This window comes from Procambarus clarkii, chromosome 11, assembly GCF_040958095.1.
Source record: "Procambarus clarkii isolate CNS0578487 chromosome 11, FALCON_Pclarkii_2.0, whole genome shotgun sequence".
NCBI classification, from domain to species: domain Eukaryota; kingdom Metazoa; phylum Arthropoda; class Malacostraca; order Decapoda; family Cambaridae; genus Procambarus; species Procambarus clarkii.
Window position 1 is genome coordinate 31160223 of NC_091160.1, and position 13144 is coordinate 31173366.

Here is a 13144-nt window from a genome sequence, read left to right on the forward strand (position 1 = left end):
GAATACAAAAAAAAAAAACAGCTTTGACTAAACAGCTGGCTATAAGTTCATCCAATATTCAAATTTCGCGGGATGGTTAGTCACACATGGAATATGGAGAAAATACCATCCTCTATATAAAAACGATACTGACTAAAAAGCAAGCGAGAACGTAAAATTTAATTAAGGTTGATCTGTTAATCTAACAAAATCAGGGTACTGCACAAGAATATATTTAAAATATTCCTGTGTATAAATTAAGCTCATTAAGTACCTCATAACATTGGGTCTGAAGTCACAGGTCAGTAAAGTCAATCGCAGGATGAGTGGCGATTGGTCTCGCCCCAACTCTTGTTCATAGTTTACTATTGGAACGTTTCCCAGGGGGGGGGGGGGGATAATTGCAGTTACATGCGACTACCGTGGTTCACTAAGAGTGAAATGTACTAATGACAAATCCCACATAGCAAGCGGAGTATTAACTAAATTGAGCACAAAGCTTAATATAAATTGGAACAAATTCAAGTATGTTTATTGAGACAAAGAAATACATCTTAAAAGGGATAGAGTAGCTTAGGCTGTTTCTACCCCCACAACAAGTTTAGGAAATGTCAGTTTATAAACTAAGTGTAATGTGCCTTCGTGTAAAACAAGTAAATTTAACTGAAGTTAATGCTTACCACAGAGGATAACTAATTAACAGTAATGGGGGCCGCTGATAACTAGCCTAATGTAGTAAACAATTGCTACAGGTGGGGGGGGGGCTTTGCAAATTGTAACAATAACTTTTATTAAATATAATTTATTAATTAAAAGTAAATTAAATAGCCGTATTACTTCCAGAGAATAAGCTACCTTGAGTAAAATAACAATACAGTAACATTGTATTGCCGGGAACAAGTTTCAGTAAACACAATGTGCTGCTACCCTATTCTATACAATTCATTAGTGTACATCACAAACTAGCTATGAGTTCATCCAATATCTCTTAGGATGGTTAGTAATACTGTACATGGAATCTGGAGAGAACATGAAATGCGAGGCTAATCTGCACTTGCAAAATTTTGGTAGAACACGGGTGTCCTCGAATATTCGTATAAAAACTTAAGAGCTCATTACAATTTGATCCGAAATTAATAACAGGGCAATCGGATAGTGTTCGTGTGTACTAGCTCTTGGTCACGTGGTTTACAATCTGAATGGTCTTCACTGGGGGATTCATGCAGCTACTTGTCATAGATATCGGTAATGTCTAATTTTGCCAATTACAAGGTAACATTGCTTTATGCTGTCCGTACATATAGTTCTAATCATATCATAATGTTGCAGTTTCAAAAAAGGATCGAGCTCAATTTCATGTTTATCACCTGCAGCTTTAGCTGCCTTGTCACTCATGCTGCAAAACACTTAAGCGAGATACTATCCGTACAAATGAGACTGAAACATGCTCTGAATTATGTTTATAATAGATATTAAACATTCTAGTACTATATCTATTCTGTATGTTGGTTTCAAATGCTTTAAGAATCGCTTTCAATCACAATTACTTTGATGTTGTGCAGTGCGTTGGAGGCAAGTTGTAGCGCAGCTAATTCTGTATGTGTGGAGCTTAGTAATTTGTTCAATATCATACTAGCAGCCCGTATACTCGTGCTAGGGAATATCTTCGTGTATTCTACAGGCTGCCTGATAACATTTGAACAGAGCCCAAGTGTAGGCATAGTGCTCATGCGGCCGTAAGTTGCTAGAAACTTAAGTTAAGGACCGTAAGTTAAAATTCAAGGCATAGATAGTTTCAAGTGATGCTTTGAGAAGTGCTGGGTTTTCCTTACTCTATGCTGATGGACGTGTAATGTATTTATTAATCCAGAATAAAAGGTTTTGCCAAATGTTTAATTTTGTTATGTTGTCAGTCTCATTAGATAACTAATATAATTATAGATGTACTAGTATTCCACAAAGCCACAATTGGTTATTATTATGGAGTCCATAGTATGCCTTAAGACGATTGTTGAAGCTTCAACGCCATATAGTAACAACTGGGTAAATCGTTTAACTGTATTTATAAACACAACTGCAGTTATAGTTCATTTATTATGCATTAGTCAAGAAGGGTTCGAGGCACATAATGGTCTCGGGGACTAAATCCCCAAATTCATTTGGCTAAGGAAATTAAGTCTTGATAAGCCAGTTACAAAATGCATTGTATGTTGTTTCGTCATTAATGGGTTTGAGACCAACCACAAGTACAGCCTCTAAGCTAAGCAACTTACATGCAGTGAGCTAGTATCGCAATTAATATATAATATCCTGCACACCGCCCCCCATTCTAGTAGGCAGCAGTGGATAGGTTGTTCAATCGCCCACATTTATTACCTACAGTTATCAAACGGGATATTAGGCCAAAATTTCTGGTGGTAGATAATTTTGAATGACATTTGCACATCCCTTTAACATTTGTTATAGTTATCTCTAAATTGATGTATATTTTCGTACTCCCTTCATTACAGTAATGGAGGGTGTGCGAATAATTGTGTTGATAGTTTACATTTGGTAAGGTTTGCATCAGCGGGTAATGCAAATTTCCATTAATACTTATAGTCGAGCAGTAGTAACATCTTCGAGTCTGCTGATTTTATTGTGTGATCCGTAGATGTGTGGCTCTTCTTGCATGATAGTTCGATAAATGGAATTACACTCTGCCTCAGATCTACAAGGTTTTGTTCAAGTTCTTGGTACATGTATATTTTATTCATGTTATTTAGCATGCATGCAGTCTTACGCAAGTACACCACAGGCTAGCAACTTGCAGTTGCTGATTGATAACTGTAGTGACACGAGGCTTCAATCATCCTTGGCTGCGTTTTCCAAGGTACATTGGTAGTTGCCCTTGAGCAGCTGGAACTGGAGATGAGAGAAGGTGGAGGTCGGGATACAGGGGAAGCGAGGTAAATGTACGGAGAGTCTGGCCAGCGCTGATAGCGTTAGAAGGGAGGTGATGGATTCCACCGACAACAATCCAGCACCGAGGTATATGTAATTTAGGTGGCATAGTTCGTTGTTCCTTAAAAGTGAGGTTAAGACTGTGTCGGTAAGAGCATCTTGGTTAACATCCAGCACCATGGTTTCCAGAGCAGAGTTTTTGGACAGCAACCGACCCAACAGAGAGGACTGTATTATCACGCCTGAAAGGTTCAGATGAACCAGTTCTCTGAATAAAGATCTCCGATGAGAAGAAGTCACTATCATAGTCCCCGGAGTGTCGACGATAATGAGGTTGTGTAACTCAAGGCGCTGCAGGCTCATACAGTGGGTTTGTATTACTCTTACAGTCTCCCACGAGACGGGCGTTCGAGTGTATTCATCGAACTCTATTTCTAGGACGTGGAGCTTCTTGCCAGTTGCTTGGACAGCAGCGACGATGAGAGACTCGGGAACAAGTCTGAGTGTAAGAGAGACAAGGTGCTCAAGTCGAGTGAGAGCGGACATAGAGGTGAGGGAAGGGTCTGTACACTCCATCATGAGGCACTGCAGCCTTGGACACAGGCTTAATGTCTCAAGAGCCCTTCCACTGGCCCGCCACAGGGAGAGCGATGTAAGGTTGAAAGGTGCCGCGCTAGACGATTTCTGCTTCAAGTACACAAAAAGATTACAGAGGGACGTGTTCCAATAGCTATACTGGAGGCTCCTGAGGTTACGTAATGAGTGAAGTAGCACCACGGCGCCGCACAGGGTAACTAAAGGGGACTGGATTATCAATTGGGAAAGTGGTGGGCAAGAGGTATCCAGATCGTCATCGTTACCACCAATATCCAACCAGGAGTTAACATCCATATAGCTTTTAACCAAGGCGTGCACGACGTCCAAATCTGTTACACTGCAGGAGTCAAGATGCAACGAGTGTAGCCCTCGGGGATTCTTTTTAATATAAGACAAAACTTCTGAAGCTGCATCATCGCCAGCTACATGAACTGAGGTAAGATATGGCGAACGATGAATGATTTCGGCGAGAACTCCAGCCGTCATAGTCACCCCGTCCAGGTGAAGACTATGTAGGCTGAACTTGGACGTGGGCCCCAGTTGTTCTAGCAAATTGGTACAGTACTCTTGCCCAAGATGTAACCAAGAACCCGTGCTAAAGTTGGCGATCACAGTCAGGTGCTGCACATCAACCATGAGATTGAGAAACACCATCCTGACGAGAGTGAGATGGTCGTGGACTGCCTGCATCTCCCCAACCTCTTGAACCACTGCCGTCCGCAGCTCCAAAGGCAGCATCGTCTTAACAACCACACACATCTGGATCAATTCCTGCAAGGTACACTTATTAGGTATGTAATGTTGCAAGGAAGCCAAGATACTTAATCTCTTAAGTCTTAATCACGTTACAGAAATTTAAATTAGCATGAAAATCAGTAATTACGACTTATATAAAAGAAACGTATAATTACAATTACTAATCAACCATAGATTGGGTGCCTAATGATGTTAATAAAATGTAACTCAAATTTATTAACATGGGGCAACTAGAGCTAAATGAATGAAATGATTTAGGGGAGAGGCTCCTGAGCGCCGTGCTGTGGAATCAACTTGGAAAAAAACCCACCCCTGGAACCAAGGTCATATGTTCATGGCAGTCATGTTTTTTGTCTGTCTATAAGAGAGCTACAGGGCTAACAACACTGCAAACCAGACAGGACTGGGCTGATCTGTAATAATAATGCACAATGAAATCACATTAACGTGATGTATTAGTGAGAAAATTTGTAGGATCTATGAGGAGTATCCGAACCCGCTAAGGTGGTACTCCCACGCAAGCGCCCAAGACCACTGTACAACGACATGGTGAATAGCAATGCAACCCCACCTTATTTATTTATTTATTTATTTATTTATTTATTTATTTATTTATTTATTTATTTATTTATTTATTTATTTATTTATTTATTTATTTATTTATATACAAGAAGGTACATTGGGTTAGAGAGAATACATAGCATAGTATTTACAATCTTGTAAAACCACTAGTATGCGCAGCGTTTCGGGCAGGTCCTTAATCTAACAGATAATTTTAAGTAGGTAAATTCTAGCAGAATTAATAAAATGATAACAAATACATTGCAAGAAAAAAAATTAGATGAGAGAGAATAGTAAGTATATTAAAGCACATTGGTATATTAAAGCTCTGATTGATTACATTGACAGCTTGATTGGTAATTTAAACAAGATTAACAGACACCATACAGCAGAGTGACAGTACATATAAGAATACAGCAATGATCACAATGGTAAAGATGTTCGGATTGGGTACATAAAGATAGGGAGATTGGGTAGCAATAGATATAGTGCAATTTTAAAGCAAAAAGTAAAAAACTATGCAGATGAAATTAGGTACTTTTTAGTTTTGTTTTTGAATGAGGCAAAAGTTGGACAGCTTTTCAATTCACTAGGGAGTGAGTTCCATAGACTGGGTCCCTTTATTTGCATAGAGTGTTTACACAGATTAAGTTTGACTCTTGGGATATCAAAGAGATATTTATCTCTGGTGTGGCGATAATGGGTCCTATTATATCTGTCCAGGGAGAGTTTCAGAGCAGGATTTGCATTTAAGAACAGGGTTTTGTAAATGTAGTTGACAAAAGAGAATCTGTGGAGTGAGATTATGTTTAGCATGTTAAGGGAGTTAAACAAGGGGGGCTGAGTGTTGTCTGAAAGTAGAATTTGTTATTATTCTGATAGCAGATTTTTGCTGGGTGATGATGGACTTGAGGTGGTTTGCAGTTTTTATTATTATTATTATTATTTTCTACCACAGACGTGGCCACACATTTACAATGCTAACCAGCATATATATACATTTTCTTTTGTCCCCCATGGACAGGGTTAGAGATCTGTTAAACATATAGTTCAAGGGTTTATTAAACACTCAACCACAGAAGGTGATTCGGTGCTTTTAAAATGCTTAGCTAACCTACATACGTAAATACATAGATACACAGATTTACGTATGCCCTACATAAAGTGTTCGATGTGTCTTTTACATAATGTGCATTTACAAAGGTGAAATGTAATTCTGATCAGCTTCCATATATACTTTATACACACACACATATACGTACACATACATATATACATACATGTATACATACATATATACACACACACATGCATTCACATACATTTGTCTCTTTTACTCTGACAGGGTGAGATAGCTGATAGAGAAACTAGTGTGCAATTAAGCACTTAATCACTGAAGGTGATGAAGGTGCTTTTACAAGCTCAGGTTATATAGTTACATCACATACATACATTATATAATTGATACATTACATGGTCAATCTTGGATACAAGTCCAATATATCATCAAGTGTTCCAGTACTCATATAGTAATTACAGAGTTCAGCATACCTCAGCCCAGGAGGGCGAAAGTCAGTCAATATGGGACATTCTACAATATAATGTTCAAGAGAGTGCATGTTTTCTCTGTTTGCAGTGGTTGAACCCCATGCACAGATACCATAATTAAGATAGGGATCTAGAGAATTCCTCTAAATATTCTAGGTCTATGTGGTCCTATGACTTCCAACTGAAGCCCAATCAGAATTTCACACATTGGCGCAAATTGTTGGTAGTTCTTCTGTTACCAGTGACCTGTTATACACCATGGAGGTTACCTTGAGGTTACCTTGAGGTGCTTCCGGGGCTTAGCGTCCCCGCGGCCCGGTCGTCGACCAGGCCTCCTGGTTGCCGGACTGTTTTTTTTTTTTTTTTTTTTTTTTTTTTTTTTTTTTTTTGAGATATATACAAGAGTTGTTACATTCTTGTACAGCCACTAGTACGCGTAGCGTTTCGGGCAAGTCCTTAATCCTATGGTCCCTGGAATACGATCCCCTGCCGCGAAGAATCGTTTTTTCATCCCCGCGAAGAATCGTTTTTTCATCCAAGTACACATTTTACTGTTGCGTTAAACAGAGGCTACAGTTAAGGAATTGCGCCCAGTCAATCCTCCCCGGCCAGGATACGAACCCATGACATAGCGCTCGCGGAACGCCAGGCGAGTGTCTTACCACTACACCACGGAGACTAAAAGACTGTTCGCCGGAGAGTGGCGAACACGGTGCTTCGGCTCCCTTCTTTTAGTATTCATGGTTCATGGTAGGATTCCATCTGTACTCACCTAATACTTCTTGCGGGGGTGGAGCTTTGGCTGTCTGGTCCTGCCTCTCAACCGGCGCCTGACAGCTGAGTGCTTAGGATTCGTAGTCCTGAGGTTCCGGGTTCGATCCCCGGTGAAGGCGGAGACAAATGGGCAAAAAGTTTCTTTCACCCTGATGCCCGTGTTACCTAGCAGTAAACAGGTACCTGGGAGTTAGACAGCTGCTGCGGGCTGCTTTCTGGGGGATGTGTAACAAAAATGAGGTTTGGTCGAGGACGCTAAGCCCCGAAATCATCTCAAGATAACCTCAAGAAGATAACCGTCAATCAACTGGTGTACAGATTCCTGAGCCTATATCTACATTATACTGAGCTTATATCATATCTACATTTGAAACTATGTATGGCGTCTGCCTCCGCATTCCTTACTACTCTGACAATAAAAAAGTTCTGTCTAGTGTGTCTATGGCTCATCTGAGTACACAGTTTCCACCGGTGTTCCCGTGTGTGTGTGTGTGTGTGTGTGTGTGTGTGTGTGTGTGTGTGTGTGTGTGTGTGTGTGTGTGTGTGTGTGTGTGTGTGTACTCACCTAGTTGTGTCTGCAGGATCGAGCATTGACTCTTGGATCCCGCCTTTCGAGCATCGGTTGTTTACAGCAATGACTCCTGTCCTATTCCCTATCATACCTGGTTTTAAAATTATGAATAGTATTTGCTTCCACAACCTGTTCCTGAAGTGCATTCCATTTCCCCACTACTCTCACGCTAAAAGAAAACTTCCTAACATCTCTGTGACTCATCTGAGTTTCAAGCTTCCATCCATGTCCTCTCGTTCTGTTACTATTCCGTGTGAACATTTCGTCTATGTCCACTCTGTCAATTCCTCTGAGTATCTTATACGTTCCTATCATGTCCCCCCTCTCCCTTCTTCTTTCTAGTGTCGTAAGGCACAGTTCCCTCAGGCGCTCTTCATACCCCATCCCTCGTAGCTCTGGGACGAGTCTCGTTGCAAACCTCTGAACCTTTTCCAGTTTCATTATATGCTTCTTCAGATGGGGACTCCATGATGAGGCGGCATACTCTAAGACTGGCCTTACGTAGGCAGTGTAAAGCGCCCTAAATGCCTCCTTACTTAGGTTTCTGAATGATGTTCTAACTTTTGCCAGTGTAGAGTACGCTGCTGTCGTTATCCTATTAATATGTGCCTCAGGAGATAGATTAGGTGTTACGTCCACCCCCAGGTCTCTTTCACGCGTCGTTACAGGTAGGCTGTTCCCCTTCATTGTGTACTGTCCCTTTGGTCTCCTATCTCCTAGTCCCATTTCCATAACTTTACATTTGCTCGTGTTGAATTCTAGTAGCCATTTCTCTGACCATCTCTGCAATCTGTTCAGGTCCTCTTGGAGGATCCTGCAATCCTCATCTGTCACAACACTTCTCATCAACTTTGCATCATCCGCAAACATCGACATGTAGGACTCTACGCCTGTAAACATGTCGTTAACATATACAAGAAATAGAATTGGTCCCAGCACCGATCCTTGTGGTACTCCACTTGTTACTGTTCGCCAGTCCGACTTCTCGCCCCTTACCGTAACTCTTTGGCTCCTTCCTGTTAGGTAGTTCCTTATCCATTCTAGGACCTTTCCCCCCACCCCCGCCTGCCTCTCGAGCTTGAACAGCAGTCTCATGTGCGGTACTGTATCAAAGGCTTTTTGGCAGTCCAGAAATATGCAGTCTGCCCAACCATCTCTGTCCTGTCTTATCCTCGTTATTTTATCATAGAATTCCAGAAGGTTTGTTAGGCACGATTTCCCTGTCCAGAACCCATGTTGATGTTTGTTCACAAACCTAATGTTCTCCAGGTGTGCAACCAGTCGCAGCCTAATTATTCTTTCCAGTATTTTACAGGGGATGCTTGTCAGTGATACAGGTCTGTAGTTAAGTGCCTCCTCCCTATCTCCTTTCTTGAAGATCGGCACGACATTTGCCTTCTTCCAGCAACTGGGCAATTCTCCTGACATAAGTGACTCATTAAAGATCATTGCCAGAGGCACGCTGAGGGCCTGTGCTGCTTCTTTTAGTATCCACGGTGATACTTTGTCTGGTCCAACTGCTTTAGTTGCATCTAGAGTTGTCAACTGTTTCATTACCTCCTCTGCTGTCACCTCTATATCTGATAGTCTTTCATCTAGGGTAACCCCTTCCAACAATGGGAGCTGCTCAGGCTCGGTAGTGAACACTCCATGGAAACTGGCATTCAGTGCCTCGCAGATTTCCTTGTCACTTTCAGTATATGCCCCCTCTGTCTTCCTTAGTCTTGTCACTTGGTCGTTCACCGACATTTTTCTTCTTATATGACTGTGTAGTAACTTAGGTTGTTTTTTCGCTTTGATTGCAATATCGTTCTCATAGTCCCTTTCCGATGTTCGTCTTATGTTAATGTAATCGTTCCTAGCTCTGTTGTATCTGCTTCTGTTGTCCTCTGTTCTTTGTCTTCTGTACTTCCTCCACTCCCGTCTGCTGGCCATTTTTGCTTCCTGACACTGTCTATTAAACCATGGGTTATTATATTCCTTCTTATTTTTTCCCTTTACCGTTGGTATAAATCTCTCTTCGGCCTCCTGGCATTTCTGTATGACTAGGTCCATCATATCTTGGACTGTTTTTCCTCTAATTTCTTCCTCCCACTCTAATTTCCTCCTCTAATTTCCTTTGTGTGTGTGTGTGTGTGTGTGTGTGTGTGTGTGTGTGTGTGTGTGTGTGTGTGTGTGTGTGTGTGTGTGTGTGTGTGTGTGTGTGTGTGTATAATTACCTAAGTGTAGTTACAGGATGAGAGCTACGCTCGTGGTGTCCCGTCTTCCCAGTACTCTTTGTCGTATATCGCTGTGAAATTACTGACGGTTTTGGCCTCAACCACCTTCCCACTTAGTTTGTTCCAACCGTCTACCACTCTGCATATATGTGTGGATTTATAGAAGTCTGCAGAATCAGGCTTTGATTGATTTTTTATTGGTGCCGCCGAAGGCGGCTAGTTTATTGTGCACCCCATACTCATCCTGTGAGCGGTAGAGCAAAAGCATTACAGAGGGCACAAAAGGTCTTCATCAGACCTCATCTTAGATTATTACATAAACAATTTCATTTAGCTCTGGACCCTCGCCTTTCTAACCAATCTATTTTTCCTCTATTATATCTACTACATATATTTCTCTCTAATACACGCACACACACACACCCTCAAGAAGCAGCCCGTAGCAGCTTTCTAGCTCCCAGGTACCTATTTACTCCTTGGTGAACAGGGACATCAGGGTGAAAGAAACCCTACCCATTTGTTTTCGCCTCAGCCGGGGATCGATCCCCGAACCCTAGCACTACGAATCGCGAGCGCTGTCTACTCAGCCGTCACGCCCCTGTGTACTCATCTAATTGTGCTTGCGGGGATTGAGCTATGGCTCTTTGGTCCCGCCTCTCAACTGTCAATCAACTGGTGTACAGATTCCTGAGCCTACTGGGCTCTATCATATCTACATTTGAAACTGTGTATGGAGTCAGCCTCCACCACATCACTGCCTAATGCATTCCATTTATTAACTACTCTGACACTGAAAAGGTTCTTTCTAATGTCTCTGTGGCTCATCTGGGTACTCAGTTTCCACCTGTGTCCCCTTGTTTGTGTCCCACCCGTGCTGAAGAATTTGTATTTGTCCATCCTGTCAATTCTCCTGAGAATTTTGTAGGCGGTTATCATGTCTCCCCTTACTCTTCTGTTTTCTAGGGACGTGAGGTTCAGCTCCTTTAGCCTTTCCTCGTAGTGTGTGTGTGTGTGTGTGTGTGTGTGTGTGTGTGTGTGTGTGTGTGTGTGTGTGTGTGTGTGTGTGTGTGTGTGTGTGTGTGTGTGTGTACTCACCTAATTGTACTCACCTAATTGTGCTTGCGGGGGTTGAGCTTTGGCTCTTTGGTCCCGCCTCTCAACTGTCAATCAACTGGTGTACAGATTCCTGAGCCTACTGGGCTCTATCATACATACATTTGAAACTGTGTATGGAGTCAGCCTCCACCACATCACTTCCTAGTGCGTTCCATTTATTAACTACTCTGACACTGAAAAAATTCTTTCTAACGTCTCTGTGGCTCATCTGGGTACTAAGTTTCCACCTGTGTCCCCTTGTTCGTGTCCCACCCGTGCTGAAGAGTTTGTCTTTGTCCACCCTGTCAATTCCCCTGAGAATTTTGTAGGTGGTTATCATGTCTCCCCTTACTCTTCTGTTTTCCAGGGATGTGAGGTTCAGCTCCTTTAGCCTTTCCTCGTAGCTCAATCCTCTCAGTTCCGGGACGAGCCTGGTGGCATACCGCTGAATCTTCTCTAACTTTGTCTTGTGTTTAACTAGGTATGGACTCCAGGCTGGAGCTGCATACTCCAGGATTGGTCTTACATAAGTGGTATACAGGGTTCTGAAAGATTCCTTACACAAGTTTCTGAAGGCAGTTCTTATGTTGGCCAGTCTAGCATATGCCGGTGATGATATTCTTTTGATGTGGGCCTCTGGGGACAGGTTCGGTGTGATATCAACCCCCAGATCCTTCTCTCTATTTGATTCTTGCAGGATTTCCCCTCCCAGATGATACCTTGTGTTCAGCCTCCTGCTCCCTTCGCCTAATTTCATCACCTTACACTTTCCAGAGTTGAACTTCAGCAGCCATTTTCTAGACCATTCCTCCAGTTTATCCAGGTCATCCTGTAGTCTCTGCCTATCTTCATCCGTCTTGATTCTTCTCATAATTTTTGCATCATCAGCAAACATCGAGAGGAATGAGTCTATACCCTCTGGAAGATCGTTCACATATATTAGAAACAGGATGGGTCCAAGTACTGAGCCCTGTGGGACTCCGCTGGTGACATCTCGCCACTCTGATGTCTTCCCCCTCACCGTTACTCGCTGTTTCCTGTTGCTTAAGTACTCCCTTATCCACTGGAGCACCTTCCCTTTTACTCCTGCCTGTTGCTCCAACTTTTTTAACAGCCTTTTATGGGGTACTGTGTCGAAGGCTTTTTGGCAATCCAGGAAAATGCAGTCGGCCCACCCTTCTCTTTCCTGCCTAATTTTCGTTGCCTGGTCATAAAATTCTATTAACCCTGTGAGGCACGATTTACCATCTCTGAACCCATGTTGGTGGTGCGTTACAAAGTTATTTCCCTCCAGATGCTCTACGAGCCTTTTCCTCACGATGTGTGTGTTCCTTCCTAATGTGTGTGTGTGTGTGTGTGTGTGTGTGTGTGTGTGTGTGTGTGTGTGTGTGTGAGGACACAACATCCTGGCTGGTCGTGGAGGTAATCTCAGGACAGGTGGTCTAGACACGCTCAATACCCATAACTCGCTCAGCCTTCAGCTTAGTTCACTCCCACATATTTCGTCCCTTAGAATGTGTGTGAGAAGACAGAGGTGAAATCTGATTAAAGTAACGCAACCATCCTCAGGCTATGCTCGCCCAAGCCTCAGCAGTCACCTCACGCACATCTGTGCCAGGTAAGTTCTCTCGGGCTCACCATAGCCCATGCTACTTGCAACTGTTTGTTTCCAGTGACTGAATCTAAAACAATAACAACAACAACAGTCACCTTAGAAAAATCGTAAATTTATCCATATTGTGTATTCAAAATATATATTTTTCAAATATAAATTAATTTTATTATATATTATAACTGTAATTGTGTGTATAGTTAGGCCTAGGATAGGTTTGGTGTTTAGGTTCTGTGACTAATTATTCGTATTTGCACCACATTTGTAAACATTGTTGGGGACAAGTTCGAACGAAATCAGTTGACAGTCTAAGGTAAAGTATTTTTCATTCATAAACAAGAATGAGGTGGGGTGAGGAACTGCTGGATTAACGAGCATTTAGTTATTGTTTTGAGGGTGAGGTGGTTCAAAACAGTGGTCAAATGCTCGTTAATCTACATGTCTAGTTTATACAACCCGTCCTCGACCTAAGTCCATTACAGCCAGCGG

At 42.2% G+C, this 13144-nt stretch overlaps 1 protein-coding gene across 6 annotated transcripts in view; it reads right to left on the reverse strand.

The window, feature by feature from the left end:
• Positions 1-494: 494 nt before the first annotated feature.
• LOC123758378 (uncharacterized) overlaps positions 495-13144 on the reverse strand; it is a 35112-nt gene continuing 22462 nt past the window's right edge. For 5 of the 6 annotated variants that reach the window (XM_045742708.2, XM_045742704.2, XM_045742706.2 and 2 more), the window contains one exon: positions 495-4290. In XM_045742708.2, coding sequence (XP_045598664.1) covers positions 2824-4278 — 1455 coding nt within the window. In that variant the 5' untranslated portion in view covers positions 4279-4290 and the 3' untranslated portion in view covers positions 495-2823. Of the gene's footprint in view, positions 4291-7156; positions 7374-13144 lie in introns of all 6 variants that reach the window. The other variant, XM_069322462.1, reaches the window with a different exon arrangement.